General features: G+C 45.5%; 1 protein-coding gene across 1 annotated transcript in view; it reads left to right on the top strand.

Moving 5' to 3' along the window:
- The window catches only part of SMARCB1 (SWI/SNF related, matrix associated, actin dependent regulator of chromatin, subfamily b, member 1), a 24,266-nt gene extending 5,395 nt beyond the window's left edge, over positions 1–18,871 (top strand). The window contains exons 2-10 of the mRNA XM_034790698.1: positions 2,475–2,586; positions 3,145–3,174; positions 6,058–6,187; positions 7,506–7,643; positions 9,795–9,922; positions 10,603–10,769; positions 11,258–11,448; positions 17,372–17,503; positions 18,475–18,871. Of these exons, the coding sequence (XP_034646589.1) occupies positions 2,475–2,586; positions 3,145–3,174; positions 6,058–6,187; positions 7,506–7,643; positions 9,795–9,922; positions 10,603–10,769; positions 11,258–11,448; positions 17,372–17,503; positions 18,475–18,514 (1,068 nt within the window). The 3' untranslated portion in view covers positions 18,515–18,871. The remainder of the gene's footprint in view (positions 1–2,474; positions 2,587–3,144; positions 3,175–6,057; positions 6,188–7,505; positions 7,644–9,794; positions 9,923–10,602; positions 10,770–11,257; positions 11,449–17,371; positions 17,504–18,474) is intronic.
- Positions 18,872–20,989: the final 2,118 nt, after the last annotated feature.

Genomic DNA, 20,989 nt, shown 5'->3' on the forward strand with positions numbered 1-20,989 from the left:
GGGGGGGGGGGGGGGGGGGGGGGGGGGGGGGGGGGGGGGGGGGGGGGGGTGGGGGGGGCCTGGCTCTGGCCTGGTAGAGATGGGCTACAGAAAGTGGGAGGTTAGGAGCAGGACGATCCATCCTGGGGCAAGGAGGCTCTGGCTGAGAAAAGCTCTCCCCTACTGTGCGAGCCCCCAGGAGCAGGGAGGAGGCAGCCTTCGTAGTTGCACCATGCTCCCATCTCTCTCTCCCACTACTGCTTTGCTTGGCCCCCTTGGAGATGGGCCTGATCCAGTAGGCTGAGTAGCTGTTGTTTTCCCCAGATGCTGTCCGACTCTCTCAACCCTGGAGGGGCACTGCAGTTGTTTCCCCTCTTCAGGGCAGCCTGGTTCATACTGCCTTGTAACAGGGGCATCTTCAACACCCACAAGGTCCAGTTGTGCTTCCAGTACCTGTGCTGTGCTGGTGGTCAAGCTCTGGCCTGTGATGTTTATAGCTAGGAGAAGACTTTAGGAGGTCTTCAGTTGTCATGATTGGGGGAGAGTGACAGTGCGAGTGGGGAGCAGGATCTGAGTTAGTGGGTTTCAATGAGACTGGTCATATATAAAAAGTTAAGCATGTTTAAGTGTTCGCCACATTGGGGCCTAATGCTCTGCCAAAACCAGGAACTTGTCTCTGTGTTCTCCAAGTCTCAACTGCCTGAGCATCATCACACTTCTTAATGACATGATATATTGTGGATATCTGAACATTTATTTTAGAAAGATCCTGAATGTCCAAAAACTGCCATATGATTAAGTTAATTGAAATGATAATTTTAGGTCCAGGCTTTTTGGCCAATAAGGAAAATCCAGTTAATGCTCCTACAGTTCTCATTGACTCCCTTTTGGGTTTTTAGCATAGTGGAGTAACTATTTGCAGAAGCAGAGCTTCTGTCAGTCACAGAAACTGCACTGCCTCAATGAATTGACTCATTTGAGGCAAGAACCTTTGATTGGCTCAACAGTGTCAGAGATCTGGTTATACTTTTAAAACAGGAAAATGTGTATTTCAGACCCATTTGATGCGGGAGAGAAGTCATGGGTAACTTGTGAAGTAACTCCCTGCTCTCCATATGTCAGTATATAATGCCTGCATCTGTAACTTTCACTCTATGCATCTGAAGAAGTGAGGTTTTTACCCACGAAAGCTTATGCCCAAATAAATCTGTTAGTCTTTAAGGTGCCACCAGACTCCTTGTTGTTTTTATGAGTAACTTAGAATTCCAGATGCATATTTTTTAGCAATGACAAGGCTCCGACCAATGGTACTTCTGAAAGAACTGGAAAGGTTGTAAGGTGAAAAAGCAGAGGTGTTACTCTGCAGTTCTCTAACCATCAAGATCACAGGGTACGTCTTTGCCTGCCGCCGGACCCTCCGGTAAGTGATCGATGTTCTGGGATCGATCCCGGAAGTGCTCGCCGTCGACGCCGGTACTCCAGCTCGCCGAGAGGAGTACGCGGCATCGACGGGGGAGCCTTCCTGCCGCTTCTGGTCCCGCGGTAAGTTCGGACTAAGGTACTTCGAAACGTAGCTGAATTTGCGTACCTTAGTCTGAAGTGGGGGCTTAGTGGGGACCAGGCCACAATCTCAGTGGTGTAGAAGGAAAATACAGCATTATTCTCTTAGCTACCAGCTAACTTGTAACCCTATTTACTGATAAACATCAAATAACAAAAAATAGTATTAGAAAACCTAAAGCTAGAGTTAGAACCAAACTGGGTCTTTTTTAATATAGAAGAAAACCCCATTGTATGACATTCTGCAGGCTGCTAGTGTGTTATTGCCTTAAACGTTAATTTCATAGTCTAGAAATAGCCTCATTGTTCACTAAAGCTTACTGTAACATTTAGTGCTTAGATAAAATAACACAGGTGTGGACATTATGCCAGGAAGAATGAAACTGCTTTACAGATGTTGACTGAATTTTAAAAGGGATTGTTGGCAAGTGAGTCATGAATTGATTTGTGTTCTCTGCATGTTCCTCAGAGCATTTAAAACACAAAATACAAACCAGGTCTTAGGTTACTAGGTTCTGCACAAAGAAAAATGTTAGAAACATAAAAGGTTCAATATAAAAGATGGTAGTGAAGGAATAATATCAAAACATACCATACAAACCTATAGTGGGAGATCTGGGTAATTCCAGCTGGAGGAAGACTAGGAAAGGTTAGATGGTTAAGAAATTATATAAAAACTACTGGTCTTATTAAATTGAGAATTGTTAAGATGGGGTTCTTTCTAACCAGGCTGGCAAAAGAAATGTTGGTCAATATAAGTTTTGTTTCCTGTACTGCTACAGAAGTCTTGGTGTTATCTAAGAAAGTGTTTTGTTGCTGAAAGAACCATCAGTAGGTGCCCCACTTCACCAGCACAAAGGAATCCATATGCCTCAGATTCCTGCTCAGATTTGAGCTGCATCCCTTAAAACAAACCTTCTCCTTTTTGCTTGTAGGTGGGGAACTACCTACGTATGTTTCGTGGCTCCCTGTACAAGAGGTATCCCTCCCTCTGGAGGCGACTAGCCACAGTAGAAGAGAGGAAGAAAATAGTTGCATCTTCGCATGGTAAGAAAATTGATAAATATTCCTAAATATACTCTGAAAGGGTAGTTTTAAAAATTGAAATAATTAAGTACATTCTTAAAAATACCCATAAGCTGTGATTTGAATTGAACCGGTTACACATGTTGAATTGCAAAAGATTTATACATTTCTAAATTAATCCCATACAATTGCATTTGGCATAGGAGGCTTTGTGTGTGTGTGTGGAGACACACACACACAGAGACACAACCCTTTTGTGATGTTGCAATTTTTTTTTTGCTTGGAAACAAGGTGTTTTGTCTGACCTTGGTTGCCCCTCGGGATAAGGGGGTGGAAAGGAAGAGATTCAGAACTGGTATTGTTCAATAGCTATATCAATAGAAACAGAAGAGAGTAAGAATCTTGTTATCTTAATAGAAGTCTCCTTGGCAAGAGAAGCAAGTAATGAAACAATTTCCTTTTAAAAGATAATCTTACAAGCTACAGGGCTGGAGCACAACAAACCTGACATGTTACAGATTTATGTCTACTTCTCCTCTGAGTTTTCTGCTGACTTGTTGCTTTTTATTTTTTCAACAGAGTCTCAGCGGAGTCACAGCCCCAGAAGATGTAAGTCTTCAGCTTTCATTGTTCTTACCTTCTGCTGGAGAAAGAATCCCTCTTGTGGCCTCTGCTGCTATCAAATATGTGTAGTCAAATGTTTAATTCTTTTTCTCTTCTGGCTCATTAGACTCAGATATGTAAAGAACGGGATAATGCTTTTCCCTCATGGTTACTCTCTCCTCGGCTCTTGCCACTTTTAAGAGGGAGATTTTTTCCTGTGATTGCTCTGACTGGACATCCTAGTTCATGGGCTTTTCTCTTCCTTTTCATGAGACTTTGTGAGCACTCAACATACAGATGCTTCTTTGCAATTTACTAGGCTCTGCCCCTGCCACGCTACCAATTTTTGTTCTTATAGTGTTTTACAGACACTAATTCTCCTATATGCCACAATGGAATCAGGCCTTTATCAGTCTTTTTGATGGGTCTGTTGAGCGATTCAGTTCTATGGTTAACCTTTGTCACCACTTTCTGACACACCATTCCAGATCTTTATGCATCCCAGGGTTCATTAGTTTCTGGGATACTCCTCCCATGCTGCAGTGGGTACTAAACTGTGTCACTCCAGAGGGCTCCAAGTGCACATGGGTTCATATGTATTTGGTAAAAGTCTGTCTTTCTGTGGACTCTTGTCCACGTTACACAGCCACAGCCCAGTTCTCGATGGTCTGCTCATGAGACCCAGCACTGCCTAGCAGAGTTAGGAGGTTATCACTGAGGTACGTTGGTAGGGATGTGTGAGGGGAACTATCACAGTTCCTGCCCACAGCACAACTAGCCCCTTCTCTCTTTGTAGCAGAGTCTTTGCACAAGCAGTTGATTTGCTGTCATGCTGCACCGTCACTAACCAGCCCTTCAAAGCTTTCACTTTGGGTCTTCTTTTCTGTGTCTTTTCTCCATTTCACATCATAGGGGGGTTGCAGTGTCTTCCCTGGGGTATATTTGAATAAGACCTAGTGTGACATTTTGAGGATCAACCAGACCAGTAAGGGATTCTGTCAGCACCTGCCCTGCAACGTTGGGTGCCTTAATGCTCTGCTGCTGTGACTCAGGGTACGTCTATACTGCAGAGAAAAATCTGTGACACAGAGTCTCAGAGCCCAGATCACTTGACCAGGCTGCAGAGCTAAAAACTGCAGTGTCGATGTTGCTGCTGGGGCTGGAGCCGAGGCTCCAAAACCCTCCCTCCCCCTCGCTGGGTTTCAGAGCCTGGGCTCCAGCCTGAACTCAAACTCCTACGCTGCTATTTTTAGCCCTGCAGCCTTGGCGCTGGCAGCCAAAGTCAATTGACCCGGGCTTTGAAACCATTGCTGCAGGTTTTTCTTTGCAGTGTAGACATCACCTCAGACCCCTAACCCCCAGTAGCCACCCTACAATCATCAAGGTCTCGCCCTGGCTTCCACCATCCTAATTATTTTTTTGCAGGGTGACTTCTCCAGCTTTCTGGGCCTGAGTCTTCCCAAATCCATCTACCCCAGGTTCTTAAGTACCAGACACTTGGACTCTTCCCCTCTGGTTTGTTGCCCCAACTCTGAAATCTCCCCAGTTATCAGTCCATGTTGGGGGACATTCTCCACACAGTTTGCACTAGAGACCTTTTTGAGGTACAGATAAAAGGTTTGCATAATAGAAAAAATCCCAGATTCAAAGATGAAATAGTGAGGAAAAGCAAACACAAGATGCACAGAAAAATAAATATAAAGGTGCAATTTCAGGTTTACACTTCTATATTAGCTAAATTCCCTTTTCTAATACAAGTTACCTGTTGCCTCTGACCAGTTTCCCAGTGTGCCCTCTGGCCTAGAAAGGATCCAGTGTTTCACCAACAGGAAGTGACAGTGGATGCTGGCCCTCAGTTTTTGGATGCTTTTTACTTCAGACCCTCTCTTTTTAAGGGTTTGCAAGGTTTTTTCCCTCTCGGGGCTTGTCTACGCTTACAATGCTGCTTCAGTGAGGACACTAATTACGCCAACGGGAGGGATTCTAGCTAACACCTCAGAGGTGGTAGCTAGGTTAATAGGAGAATTATCCTATCAACCTAGCACTGTCTACACCGGAGGTTAGGTTGGTTTAACTGCATTGCTCATGTGTATGGATTTTTTGCACCTCTGAATGACTTAGTTATACCGACCTAATTTTCTAGTGTAGACCAGGCCTCAGACTGGTGATTCATGGTTGTCCAGATCAAGGGAATCTCCCTCCTTTCTTAGTTTTCCAAGACTGGGGTTTTCTTTTCAGTTTTAGTGTCTTTCCACTAACTTTAATAGTCCTCCATTGTCACTTCCTGGGTTGTACAAGGGTAGATGCTTGGAGCTAGTCTCGTCTGGTCAAGGAGGCAGCTCCCCCCCTGCCTGATTCATAGCCATAGTCTGTATACATATCTCAAATTACCATCAAAGTCAGAACCTTACAGACTTTCATAAAAGGCCTTACTTGTCATATTTTTATATACAATAACATTATATACAACCATGTGATTCAGTTGTGTATTCTTTGGGGTTCAAGCCCCCTGTTCTCCCCTTGGGGGGATTGGACCTGACTGTCACATTACCAAAGAAAATCAAACTTGCCTCATCTGGCTGAACTGGCCCCAGAACTAGAATATGTATTCTTTGGGGCAAGGACCGTCTTTGTTTGTACAGCACCTAGCACAATGGGGCTGGGGCCTGTTGATGCTTCTTGTGGGTAGGAGTGGACCAGCAGAATTTCACAACTCTTCTAAAATGAAGTGCTTTAAAGGGACAAGATGAAGGAATCCAAGCTACTCACAGATTTTTAGAGGCTCTCAGTAGAAGTTAACATTGCCTATCCCCAGCAGCAGAATCATTAATTAGTACCATGATTGACACTATTTCAAAGGCTAACCAGTTACATGCTTTCTGGTCACAGATCACGGTTATACGACACTAGCCACTAGTGTGACTCTCTTGAAAGCCTCTGAAGTGGAAGAGATCTTGGATGGAAATGATGAGAAATACAAGGCAGTGTCTATCAGCACAGAGCCTCCCACCTACCTCAGGTAATAAACATTGCTGAGGGTTGGATCCGAGTTGAAGTGATTGGAAGAGCTGTTTTACCCTGTCAAACTGTATAAAATTAGGGTATTATTTAGTGAGGTATCTATTGCTCTCTGTGTTCCCTAATATTGCTAATAAATTTTATAAATAGGATATCTCCATTAATTTATTTTATCTCCTAGAACTGGAAGGGACCTTGAAAGGTCATCGAGTCGAGCCCCCTGCCTTCACTAGCAGGACCAAGTATTGATTTTTGCCCCAGATCCCTAAGTGGCCCCCTCAAGGATTGAACTGTCACAACCCTGGGTTTAGCAGGCCAATGCTCAAACCACTGAGCTGTCCCTCCCCCCATGTAATCACTGTTTCTTTACATGAAGATCTCTGCTATGGAAGGACTTGATTTCTGGCATACATGTACCTTGAAACTCGGTGACGTTGCTTACCTTAGGACTGTTTCATCCCAGCTTCTAGTGTATGTTCTGGGGAAAAATACACCCACATTGAGCACAATCTGGGCGTAAGAGAGACACAATTATACACTCCAGCAGTGACTTAAATGAACACAATCCAAATGTTAATCTGGTATTTAAAAGTGGTGCATGTGGCTGTAGAATTTCTCTGCTAGGGTTAAAAATGGAGTATAGACAATGGTAGTCTCTTAATTAAGGGAAGGAGTGCTTCCTAATGGTTAGAGCTTGGTGTGCTAAGAATTGGGACTCTGGGTTCTATTCCTGGCTCTTCCTGACCTTGGGCAAGTCACTTAACCTTTCCGCGCCTTAATTTCCCTATCTGCAAATTGACTTGCCTTAGAGGGGTAGCATAAGGATATAATTTAAAGTTTGTAAAACATTTTGAGAACGGTGGATAAGAGGCATTGTAGAATGGCAAAGTAGTATTACTTAGGCAATAAGTCCTGGCAATGGATTCTTTGTTTGGCCCAAAGAGGACTGGTGGGGATAGATAAAACAAAGTGAGATCAAACAGAAAAAGCTGGTCGATGGATTGGAACAATGGTATATGTTAAATGAAGGGCTGTGAGCTCCTCTGAGGTGAGTACTGTAGAAGGGCCAGGTATTACCAGGTGGCTAAAATTTATTTTCCAGAAGGCCAGCCCCACACTCTCCCAGCTGACGTGGGGATGTCTCCACTCAGCCAATTGGAGACTTATGAATGGAACAAATGCACCATGCAGCTTTCAGGTTACCATTGCGGGAGCCTGCGATCAGGCTGAGAGCTGTATATATGACCATACCATAAATAATGACAATGGAAATATTCAATGCTTGAACCTCAAGTTTAACACGAAGTCTCCTTCTTCAGAGAGCAGAAGGCAAAAAGGAATAACCAGTGGGTGCCAACCCTACCCAACAGCTCTCATCACCTTGATGCTGTGCCATGCTCAACAACCATCAACAGAAACCGCATGGGCAGGGATAAGAAGAGAACCTTCCCACTCTGGTGAGTTGGAAACTGCTGAGTTTTTCTGCATGATGACAGTTGTCTAGAGGATGGCTCTGAGGCGGCAGGCACGTTGTATTGACTTGTCCAGGGTTTGTAGATGCTGTTAAAATTGCACATTATACTTAGTGATAAAGACCCAGCTGTCCCCCAACTAAGACGCTGTTGGTTAGACTGGGCTACTTGAAGCTAAGTACTTATGCCCCCTGGCTGAAATTCCCACCCCTGCGTAGTATATGAGGCCTCGTTCATTAGGCCTTTGCACCATTTAATGCCTCAGGAAACTTGAGTGGCACATAGGCCTTGCACTGGCCTCTGCAAGGCCGATTAAAATTCAGTGGCAGCAGAAAATGTGTGTTCCTTGGTTTTTAATATTTTATGCACTTCTAGGGGTGACCTCCCTTGCTGGTCTGTGTTTCTCCCACGGCTGCCTGTCTCAGAACTGCCAGGTCTGCAGTTGTCCATAGAGACAGAATGGTGTTCTGAAATGTGTTCTGCTTAGCAGTAGCTGAAAGAACCTATAGACCTGTATCCTGTAAGGCATTAGCTTAAGTAAGCATAAGACTTCGAGGCCTGTGAACTTTAGCATAAATCAGTGGCCTCACAGTCCCCCTGAGTTTTGGGGTACTGGGAATATTGTGCTGGGGAGAGATGGAGTCCATGCAAAATGATAGCAGGTAACTGCAGGGATATTTGAACTAGCACTAGGCTTGTTTAGTTTAGGATAGAAACGTTGGCAGATGTTTAACCACGAACTTGCTTTGGCAACAGGTTGGTGTATGTGATAAGTTAAGATCATTAATAAACTGCCCTCTAGGATAAGGACACTCCAACATTATTAGGGTGAGGAAGTCCGATATGGACGAGGGAGGCTCGATATTTGCATGAATAGTCATGACAGCCCTTAGGCCCTATAATAGACCAGACCACTATGTATGTAAGGAGAGATTTGGCCCATCAGACTTGTTTGACATGCCAGGGACAGAGAAGGACCCTTGTAGGCAACCGGCGGTCTCTTACCACCAGATCCCCAAGCAAGGGTGTGAGTCTATGTGACATATGATACATGATTCCTTAACTCTGTACTGTTGCTCTCTTTTTATGTGTCTTCACTTATTGTGCTAATAAAAGTGCATAAAGTTTTGCTTTGCCCTTGGCGTGAGTGCCCAGGGTTCCCAACCAGACATTGAAGTGGATAACCTTGCTTCTCGTGTGCCTGATTCTGGAACTAGAACCCTACAGTTCCCAGCTCTTTATAATTGATTTCCAATTCATTACTAATCAATAACCACTAAAAATCAGGTAATGTGCATTTTTTAAACTTGTTTAATCTAGTGCTCATGGAAGGTGCTGGATTGGCAGCCAAGGATGCAAATCTCCTGGTTTTTGATAGGACACTGCACAGGTGGCCATGCGAGCTTTCCCATGCTGCCTCCGTCTCAGGAAGGGCCGTCTTCAGGAGTGAGGAGAGCAGCTCACTCTCATTTCCTATCCACTCCTTGGTAGCTCTGCTAAGACTGTCAACAAGGATGCCAGTTGTGGTGGTGGTTGTGAGGTGCACACCTGTCCTCTGGGCACTGGACTGAGACTACTGCTCAATTCACGTAGGCCACTAACCAGCCACACAGTAGTAATGGCCTTCATTTGCTAAAGATGTGTTCTGAAGTTGAACACCCTGGCCTAGAAGAGAGGAGCTTTGTATCCCACCGAGTGATCATTAAAATCAGAGTCATTCTCCAGCTGCTAGAGCAGGTCAAATTGTGTCCCCCTACATCATACTAGATATGGATTTTACTGCCTTTGTGCAAATATTTCAATAACTGTAATTTCTCTGCAACATTGTCCAGCTGCTATGACTCATATGATGATTTTATATCTTCCATAGAAGACATGACCTGAAGAGTTCAGAGGGAGCCAGTCATGCAAACTCGAGGAACTTCCTCACTGTATTCTCTAGCATATTATTTTATCTCAGACATGTTAAAGGTGAAAATGAAACCTAGGGTCCTGTAAGCTTATGTTTTAGAGCCCACCCAAAGGCTGTGATTATCCGAGGGAGGTACTCCTGGTAAATCCTGTCTCTTTTCTCATGGATGCTAGTGTACTTTCTACCGGTGTCTAATGCTGCATGTTGTCGTGGTTTGTTTTCAGCTTTGATGACCATGACCCAGCAGTAATCCATGAGAATGCATCCCAGCCAGAGGTTCTGGTTCCAATCCGATTGGACATGGAAATCGATGGGCAGAAACTCAGAGATGCTTTTACGTGGAACATGAATGGTATGTAGGCAGCCAAGCCTTGTCTAAGGAGCTTGGAGGGATTCGGTTGCATCCATACAATAGCATTTTTTATTCTATTTTTTAGAGAGAGAGAGATCCCCTGCCACACATTGGCAAAGCTGTCAAGGCCTCACATTTCACTGGGATTCCATTTAATTGTCATGTCTCATCCTGTATCATGTGTCCTTCCTGCTGGCTGCAGTGAGCACTAGGCGTGTATGTGTAATTTGAGGCCATCTTTTGTAATTGGCCTGTTCTCCTGACCTGATTCAGTGATGCCACAGTCCAGTGTCTCTGATCTCATGCGGTATTCAGATGAGATAAAAATACAAAAGCACAGAAAGCCTGTATCTCCATAGTCTCATTCACCTGTGTAGTGTATTAAGATTGCAGTTACATTGTTTCCATAGGAACAAATAGTAAATGTTGTCCATTCCTTAAGTCAGAGTTTGTAGATCGTTTATGCCCTTACAAACCAGAGTCTAAAATCATCCTTTGACTCTTACTAGAAAGAGGTTAGACTTGAGGTTTCCCTCTGCATGGCAGGTTACAGCAGAGGTCTAATGCCTTGTAATTGGTGAGTGAGAGGAAGATTCTAATTGCTGTAAGCCCTGACTGAATTAACTGGGAATACTGGCTTGTTTTAATGAAATTGGTTTTCCTTTCTTCACCTCCATCAGAAAAACTAATGACCCCAGAAATGTTCTCAGAGATTCTCTGTGATGACCTGGATTTGAATCCTCTGACCTTTGTCCCTGCCATCGCCTCTGCAATTCGACAACAGATTGAGTCTTATCCGACTGACAGTATCCTAGAGGACCAGTCAGATCAACGAGTTATTATTAAGGTAATAAAGAAGGAAGGCATGACCCGAGTTAAATTATTTTGTAGAAGGCTGTTTGGGGAAGGAAAAGCACGTGGGCTCCTCAAGCTAGGAGTTCCTGGCGCCCAGTCCTGTGTCTAGATCACATCTCTGTCCTCTGTGTTGAGGCCCTGGTGGCAGACTACTGAACACCGCTGTCTGTGCCAGGAATTGAGATGATGATGTAATATATGAGTTCCAGAGGGGGAAGGAACAGAGTCACATTTTGGGGAGAGGAGCTGGAAGTCCTCACACATCATTTGGGTTTCCTAGCACTAATGGTAGTAAAGAACCCAAATACAGTAGTTCTAGGAATGCATGGAATTGGTTCAGCCATTTATCTTCTTTGCCCCTGAACTTTACCTCCTGCATTAAATAAGCATGACCATGAAAAGGTAATGCAAGAGATTGGTATGCGTAAGAGCATTTGAAATGCAAACAAATCTGACTTGTGTTTATGGCGTTGTGTCCAGCTAAATATCCACGTGGGGAACATTTCCCTGGTAGACCAGTTTGAATGGGACATGTCGGAGAAGGAGAACTCCCCGGAGAAGTTTGCACTGAAGCTGTGTTCAGAGCTTGGGCTGGGTGGGGAATTTGTCACCACCATCGCTTACAGCATTCGGGGACAGCTGAGCTGGCATCAGAAGACTTATGCCTTCAGGTACAGAACACTCTAGTCTTACCATCTGTTAAATAGCTGCCTCCTTGTGGAAGATATTTTCCTGCTGATGTACCACTCTGTTTTCTACTCTGCTCTTCCTAAGGATGCTTGCATGGAAACAAGGTTTTGGCTTCTCGAGCTCATGTGGTCCTTCTGTCACCTGAAGCCCTCCGCACTTTGACATTAGTTAATTGCTGTGGAGAGGTTTATCAGAGGAGGAAGGAGCAGATGAACTCCTAAGCAGTGAAGATATTCCTTTTGTGTAAATGTCTTAGTAACACACATCAAAAGAATTCCCAAAAGCCAATATTATGTATAGGCCATTTCCTCTGTGGTGTTGGCAGTTTCTTTATGGTCACCTATTGGGAATCCTGCAGAGACTCTTCCCACTTTCTTGTGTGGTTCACAGGGTGGCTGGAGGGCAAGGTGTGAATGTGCTGAGGCTGTTTGGGAGAGGTGCTATTTCACTGATGTAAGCTAATTTCAGAATTGGTGCCTGCCGTGGGGAAACGGCGCATAGCCTCACTTGGATGTAATGCACAGGATGACTCTGGAGAGCATGAAGTTTAGCTCTAATGGGGCTGGGAATGGAACCAGTGCAAACACCACAAACTCTAGGGAAGCCTGGCTCTGCATGCTGCCCCTCAGGCCTGTGTCTCAGTCATACCCTGAGGCTCTTGGTGGTTGGCTAACTTGAGGAATCTGCTTCACCCATTCAAAAATATCAAGTATGTTTTGGTTTAAAATAGAGCCAAAAGACTAGAAATGGCTGCTTCATTCCCTAAGTGCCCTTTGCGTTGAGACGCTGGGGGTGTATGTACAGTTTGTAACTGTCCCAGGCAATGCTATTCTGTGATGCTGAAATCTCAGCTCTTACCACATTACAGCCTTTTGTTACAGCTAATGGGTAACAGCTATTGTTTCATCGTCTTCGTACAGAAAATGTACCCTTTAATCATGTTCTCCTTTCATAACATACATACTGATAACTTTTTCTAGAGGCCTCTGAGCCATTTGTGTTCCCTGTGCCACGATGACTCATGAACCAGGGTGTCTTAAGTATTTTCAAAGCCTAATGTTGATTAAAACAGTAACTGTAGTGCTCTGCACTGGCCAGAATAAAAGCTGGTGTGATTTACTTATCACCAGGAGATAGGTTATGAATCCTGACAATAATCGGTTCCAGTTGTATTATGTAGTGGTCTGTGGTGAATTAGTATATGGATGGTTTTTATCCTTAATGTAATATATTACAATGAAATACAAGTGTGCAAGTTGGGAATATGCATTAATGAGCTAGTCTCTGAGTTGGCCTGGCAGACTAAACTCTGCGCATTGTGATACTATGTGAAGGATCAGAGTTCAACACCTGAGATGATTTGCAGGGCCAGCAGTGGCTGGGGGAAAGGAGGTGCCTTGCTTTGGCATTTAGTAATTCCCTGTGGCCATTTCAGGCCATCACCATGGTACACCCCAGCAGCTGGAAGAGAACCGCATCCAACCCTTTATTGGAGGAACGGGCAATGCCTCGAGGTCAATTCCAGGGCGTGAGGGAGCACAGAAGCAGAAAACAGGAGATAGATCCTCAAGGTTCTGAGACCTCCTGGAGTTAGTGTAGAAGTAGGCGGCTAGTCCATAGAATTATTCTGCTTAATGGAGCAAATAAAGAGAATTCAGTGCTGGCACTTAGATTGCGAGCCTGACATGTTTATTGCATAAGAGGCAATCCTGAGAGTGCCTAGGGTTATTCTAGTTCACATTGTGGTTTAATAAGTTGCTGTAGAAACCAAGGAGTTAGCAGTCAGCTTTCAGTATTTTAGAAGAGCCCCAGCCAGTTAGCACTCGTGGCACCATGAGCATATGTCTGTGTCACTGTAACCTTCTGCCCTTGCTCCTGCCGGTCTCCATGGTCTTTGTATATTCCCGACTGTCCACAACCAGCATCGCGGCAGCCTCCTTTGCAAATGGAGTGCTGTAGGCCAGCTGCTTTTTACTCTTCGTCTGCTCCTTGACACTTCTCCGTTCGCTTTCCTTCAAGGATATACCCCAATGGTGTCCCCAGAAACAATGTCATTCCAAGATTATCACCAAAGCAATGTTTGTTAGAGACTGGAGAGAGACTCAGTGTAAACCAAAGGTAAACCTAAAATCCTCTCTGCTTAAGTGTGGAGAACAGCCTCTCTGGAGAGGAGTTTGTAGTTACGGATTTAAACAAGAGTACAATCTAATTGTTAGAGCTCATGTGCTTGTCCGTGTCCTGCTGCCAGCGTCCCCTCTCTGTTAGCATCTCAGGATGTGACTTATACCTTCCTTTGTCAGGGAAAGCTGATTGGTATCTCCTGGTGTGGTTGGGGACCAAACCATTTTTGGCACCATTGCCAAAAGTGCTTTTAGTCTTGTCCGCACTAGAAAAGCTGAAATATGGACCGAAATCTAGTGTCTTTCCCATTGTCTTCTGACCCCCCTCTCAGTAGAGTTGTATGGCATAATGGGGGAAATGCCCTAGTCTACACTACAGCCTCCACCAACACAGAATCACAGGTGTGTCCCTGAGGTTGGGTGGAAGTATGTCTCCAGCTCTGTGCAGTGGTGCTGGGCCTGGCCACGCTGGGGAGTAAACTCTTTGAAAGCAACCAGGGTAGGGGACGTTGGCTGGTTTAGCAATGTGTGCTGATGAGCACAGCTGGGCATTCAAGCTTTCTGCTCCGTATCTCCCTCCTGGCTCATACTTGTGACAGTCCTTGAAGTAAAGAGCAGAGCCCTCTCATCACTGTTGGGCAGAAGTCCTCTTTTGGATTAGCCCAGACACTATTCCTTCATTCCTTCTGAGTACAGTTAAATTGCTTTCTGCCCACCCCACCCCCATTACAGTGTATCCCATAGCCAGTGGAGACTAGCATTCCTAGATGGGTCACTCTTCCTAATTCTTGCCCCTTAGTGCTTCAGAGGGGCCCTATGAACCTGCATAGGTACCAAAAGGCTTTTCTAATATACCTCTGCTTCCCCATTTATCACAGATGATCTAGTTTGGATAGAGGCTATTTGCAGGTAGCTAGTTATTTTTCCCTTGGGAGGTTGCTTGCATGATATGAAAATGTACCTCCCTTTCAGTCAGACAGTGCTGATATAATACCAGCCTGTGGTCCCAACAGGTGACTTCACACGCTGGCTTGTTAAAAGCCAGGTTACCAAGGATTTCTGCATGGCTCTGATTATTAAGGAGAGTTTGCACCTAGAGAGTGTTTGCAATAGGTAGACTTCAAACCTCCTTTCAAAGATAAAGGAACCATATTGCAAACAATGAAGTCAAAGTGCTGGCTGCTGCTGGGAGAGGAATGGGGGTAAGGAGGCCCCAGCAGAACAAAGTAACTATCAATACTTAGACATCATCTCATTTAAAAAAAAAACACTAATTAAAACCTTGTTTTGTTTCTCTTAGTGCAAATGTCCTCTTCCTTCTCCTCCAGCAGAGGAGTGGCTTTGAAACCTTCTTGTGATTAATGATATTTGGGTTCTGTGGTTGGTTAGTTCCTGAATTCCCAAACCACACTAGTGGTGGTTGCTAAAGAGAGACATTCCAGTGAGCAGGAGAAGGGTCTGCTGTAGCAGTATCAAAAGAACAGCCTTAATATCTCCAGGGACTGACACAGTCTGAGGAGTCACGCAGATCTTAATCATCTGAGGGAGAGGTGAAACCATGCAGTTCTGTGGGATTCTGCTTTTGCTGGTCAGCATTGTTAGTGCAAAACAAGGACCGAGCCAAGAAGCATGATATCGCAGTACAGGGTCGTGAGCCACTATACAGAACTGTTTATATAGTAACGTATGTAAAATAGATATAAGGAGCAGTAAGAGGAGGCTGAAATGGGACCCATCAAGTTCTCCTGTCCCCATGACTTATTCAGTACATAGTGACCATATACACAGCCCCTTACAAACCAGCTCCCTGGCCTAAAGAGCTTCCATCTGACTATCTAATGGATGGAGCTGATTCTACCAGACACCAAACACTCCTTGCCTTAGGGGTCATCCTCGTGTCCAGTAGAAAACGTCACCCTGCTCAGCTGGCTGTATGGACCCTGCCACATGTGAATGTTACCTCAGCCTGTCACCAGAGGGTTGGACCAGGGCATAGGGAAGGTCAAAACGTTGTTGTGTGACTTCGCCTCACTCCACTAACAATTATGCAGCTGATGGTGCGTTACACAGCGCCTCCTACGCTGGGAGTATCCCCCCTGCCGCCACTCCTGCCTGGCAGCAGCATTGTGCCCTTGAGAAGCTGGGGTGTTGTCACAGGAGTGCAGATTCCCTTCTGCTCTGTCTGACACCTGCCGTCCACGGAAATGTGGGATCCAGTTTGATTGTGCTGAAATCATGCTCCTAGGCCCAGTCCGGCAGCCCCATTGAAGTCTGTTGACTTGTGCAGGTGTGAGGCTGAATCTGGCCCTACAGGTTTGCTATTCTAGAGCAACAGCTTTGCTGCAGACAACCCATTTCCATGGCGATCAGCAGTTGAATTATGTCCTGTGAATCAGAGCGCTGCGATTAGCTGCATGTAAGTGATCGGATGCTGGCCTGTGTAGGGGTGTCTCTGTGGGAGGGGTCAGACATGCCCGTGTGCACCTGGGATAGCCCCCCCCACACTTTTTCAAAATTTGAACCAAATATTTACACTGAGACTTGCCTGTGTTTACGCTGCATTTCCAGCTCCTCAGTATTTAGGAACCCACTCACATAACCACAAGGGGCTGTACCAGTTAATTCTGAAAGGCATAGTGAAGTGAAGCCCACTTTGTGAGCAGGTGATGGTATAGCTGCTCGTAGCAGACCAGTTTTTAACTTGCACTAGCAGACTAAGCTCTTTGGGTCAGGGACTGTCACTTACTCTGTCTATTTGTAGAATACCTAGCGCAATGGAACCCAGTCCATGACGAGGGTCTCTAGATTCTATTGCAACAGTGTGTTGCTCTTCAGTGGAAGATTGGGAGAGTCTATTGTCGTCACCAGGCCTTATGAACATCAGGAGTTGCCAAAGGCTGCGAAGGAAGAGCAGCTGTAGTAGGCAACTCAGAATTACAGTACCACGTGCACTTTGCACAGAGGCCTTGTCTACACTACTCTAGCTACATTATTCACGTATCTGGAGTTGATGTAGCTTAGGTCGACTTACTGCGGTGTCTATACCACGCTGCTTCAACTGGAGATGCTGTCTGGTCGACTTATCTTACTCTTCTCGTTCCGGTGAACTACTGGAGTTGACCGGAGAGAGCGCTGCGGTTAATTCAGCGGATCTTCACTAGACCCACTAAATCAACCCCCACTGCATCGATCACAGCAGCCTTGATCCCCAATAAGTGTAGACATGGCCTCAGAAATGCTGGCAGGAACCTCAGGAAGCCACATTTCTGAGCAGGCAGGGTACTCCCCCAGTTCATGAATGTTCCCTGGGATATGACAAAGCTTTCAGCTTTCATAAACTGGTATGATCTTTTCATTCAGCCTGAGTGTCGTCTGTCCATTAGCCAGTTACATAGAGAGCCTTCAGAGGGGGGAAATCTACTGAAACTGTGGTTGGTATTCAAAACCCGCATGGCTCTTTAAACTGCAGTCTTCAAGTTGTTATTAATATTGGTCATATACCTCCTGACGGCTAAAACTTTCTAAAATATGAAGGACTTGTTCAGCATTTGCTTTGACGACTCCCCTTTCACTGGTGCATACAAGAGATGATAGCTTCAAAGTCGTTAGATTCATGGCAGTTCCAGGCTCCAGGAACTGTAGCTTGTCTGTCTACTGGGCAGGAACCAGACTGTACAAGCAAATGTAAGAATGAGTGCCCAGGGGAGTGAAAGGTCGGTGTGTCTTGGCTTTTGCAATTCAGATTCGGCTGAATTCTGTTTTTTGTCTTGACCTGGTGCTTTAGTGAGAACCCTCTGCCAACCGTAGAGATCGCCATTCGCAACACAGGTGATGCTGACCAGTGGTGCCCTCTGCTCGAAACCCTAACGGACGCGGAGATGGAGAAGAAGATCAGAGACCAAGACAGAAACACAAGGTGCTGCCCGTTCATACAGTTTTCATTCTGGCCCCTCTCTAGGATAGAATTTAAAAGCTTTGATGTTTTATTTTTCTCTGCTGAGAGCCAACTGGCAGGATTTCAGATCAATACACCAGAAAGAGGATTTCTCTCTCCTTTGCTTCAGGATATTAAACTGTTATCACATCACTCTGCAAGTGTCTTCACATTTTCATTTTAACCATCTCCTGTTCAAAGCCAGCTCCCCTCTAGTGCAGTACTATCTGGGGTCTCTAGGAGTCTTAAAACTAAATGCCACATGCTGACCAGCATCCTGACAATGCTTCCCTTTTATGTGTGGAGAGGCACTGTGTGAAGTAGGAGTGATGTTCCAAACCCCAGCCTGGTTAACTGCACTTCTGCCTATTTGCTGGCACAGATAGGAACACTGTTGAGACACCTACAAAGCAGCACTGCAGAGGCAGCTTAGGCTGTTCAAAGCTGCCTGGATGTGAAGTGAAATCAGCCTGGTTTATCTCCCCAAGACACTGTAGGTAATAAAATTGAGAGATTCAAGCAATGTCCATGAGTTGCTCAGAACTATGGAGACCCTGCCATTGGTATCTGATAAACCATCTCCCAGTCTGATAAGACTGAGACATTCTGGTACTCAGTAGCTGTAAGCTCTTGCAGTAAAGCTGAGCTGTTCATGGCTGATGGATGTTGAAACACAATTTAGGCTAAAAACACATGGAAACGAGTAACCCGGTTTCTCGGCAGTGGCAGAAATGCCATACACACTTCAGGAACTGTGCAGATAACAATGTGGTTCAAGTAATTAGTACAACCAGGCGAGGGTGTTAACTAGTAAGTTTGTCTAGCAGCCCCGAAGGCTGTGCAATAACTTGCCCTTTAGCACCTGTGAGGGCTGTGGCGCGATTCCAGGCAGCTCTACTAAAACATCATTTCCCCATCACTTACTGTGCCTTTTTCTCCCTCGCTTCCTACAGGCGCATGAGACGTTTGGCCAACACTGCTCCAGCCTGGTAACGCTCCCTGACATCCCAGTGGTGCTCATCCTACGGACTCTGTCTCCACTCCTCTCCCCCAAAAGGACCTAGGATTGGCAGGGGTTTGTCTTGAATCTTTTTGGCCCAGAATGAGGACACACATTCCGCTTGCCAAGCAGTTCAGAGTACTGCTGACTCCCGCCCCTGCCCCCACCTTAATGCCATGTGCCGAGAATGTTGCATTCGCACGTTATCCATCAAAGACCTGTGGCAGCTGTCAGAGCCCTCATGTACCAGTGTGTGGACTGAGTAAAGGTTTTTTTGTTTTGTTTTTTTGGTATAGGTGCAAGGTGCACTGTTAAGACAACTTTTGAAATAAAAGGAATGCATAATGGTTGGTTTGAATCCGTAACTTACATGCATGGGAGTCTAGCTCCCATTGCTTGGGCTCCTGACAATTGATCCTTCCAGTGGCCTAACGCTGGAGTTGGAGCTGCATAGGCTGTTTCCTTCCCTGCTCTTGCTCCCCAGGTCAGCAAGAGCTGGACGTTCACACCTGGCAGGGAGTCCTGTCCTCTAGCTGCTCATGTGGAATAGATCTAATAGGCTTCAAAGGGAATCCTGCCCAGGCCTTGCCTTTTACCAGGGGACTGGGCTTTGTGACTCAGTAGGGGGGGAATAGTGAAGATCATGAAGGAGCTATTTGTTTAGTGCACTCAGTGCGATCAGAACCGGCCTGGTCTGTCTGTAATTATGTCTCTGAATGGAGCTTGGTGAGCATGGTATAGTCCATGGCTTCAGTTAGGCTTTGAAGTTCATCTCTGTCTAGTGTCACAGTGTGTTGGTTGGAAGCCAAAGTTGGGGAGAATACCTCAAAATTCCCAGAACCGGTGGTAAGACTAGACTCTGCATTTCAGTTATGACTTCGAGTTGCTGAAATTGCATCTTTCCTTCAGTAAAAAGCCGCCACTGTGCATGATCATGTGCAGTCAGTTCCTCCCTTGCAGCTAATGAATGAACGAACTAAGCACAGTGGGAATAAAGCTGTATTCGCACATGCTGTTAACGCTTTGGGGCCAGGATTCTAGAAAGCTGGTGAGAATGCAGAGACCTGCTGTTTCCCAGGAGGAGTTTAATTCGGCTGTTTTAAACAAGATACAAATTGTCAGCTTTTTATTTTATTTTTTTTTTAAATAGAATCAAAGCCAAGTTGCTGGCTTGTTGGCGCTTTGCTGGAGCTTGCACTCCTCCTCCTCCAGAAAAACCAAGAGAAAATGTTGCAAGCAGCGCAGATTACATTGACAACCGGACACTGGTGTCATGGTCCTTGTGCTAAAGGAAGCTGTAAAACCTATTCCAGCATAGTCCACCCACGCTTCTAGCATTGTCAGAAATCTCCTTTTAGCATGATTATGCTTCATCTTGCACCATGGCAGCCCCAGGTCATAGCTGTTTGAAAGCCAATAGGTTTCTGTGGCTGGGGGGAGGGAAGAATAAAAATTCAGCTGGCAGGGAGTTTGCAGAAGCCATAAACTTGCAAACTCAGCAGCTTTATCCCTGCAGCCTTAACCCTTACACTGACCAACTGTCTGTCCCCCTGCTAGTCTTTGCTGCTTACCTTTTGTCAACAGGTTATTCTAACATGGCGGGCGGGGGGGGGAGTCCTACAGCCAAAAGCTGCATTTATACACTGCTAAGCTTAGAATTTCAGTGACTCCATGAGTAAATCTCCTTGTTGCCCCTCCACATTTCCCCCCCCCCCCTTGAATGGAGCTTGATTACAAGGGATTTTTCAGGCGGTGGTAGTAAGACTCTGCCTACTTTGTGGTAAGGAGGCTTCAGCCTCTCCTCTGGTAGCAGCACTTGACATAAACAGCAGAGAATTAAGTGATGGGCTGGGGGCTGAGTTTCCTTTGCCTTAAGGCTCCTGCACCATTTTGCTTCAGCTAACTCCCTACTAGTTACCGTTTGATTCCAGTGGCTCTGGTTGGTTAGAGGCTTGCAAAGCACTGTGACACAGGCCAGCCCCCCAAGGATGGCTGCATAATACAAACTTTGTGCTTTGAAAGAAACACTTAGGCCTGATCCAGACACACACTAGTCAGCCTTGTTAACTGGTTCAACTCAGTGGGGAACTTTAGTAGGTGAAACCTGTTTAGCTTTCATATGTAATTCACAGGCATTGGCAGTGGGCTTTTAAAGCAATGCAACTTGGTGGCTGTAGATAAGGCCTAAAACTTATTGCTTGGCTGTACAGGGGCAAACCTTGTCATGATTAAATTTAGTAATTTAACATGCGTCACTGTACCACAGCTAGAGGAGACTGGAAGACTCTGAGCCTTTAGGCAGGTCCTGGAACAAAACTGTGACCATTGTGTTAAGAGGGCCTTGCTGCGGTCTTTAAATATCCTGCATCTCCCTCAGCCTGTCTGGCACCTGCACTGCTTGTTTCCTTTCCATGCAGCCCTCAAGCTCCCGTCTGTCCTGGCAGTGGGGCTCTTCCCTCATTGGGCAA

This window comes from Trachemys scripta, chromosome 15, assembly GCF_013100865.1.
Source record: "Trachemys scripta elegans isolate TJP31775 chromosome 15, CAS_Tse_1.0, whole genome shotgun sequence".
Taxonomy (NCBI): domain Eukaryota; kingdom Metazoa; phylum Chordata; order Testudines; family Emydidae; genus Trachemys; species Trachemys scripta.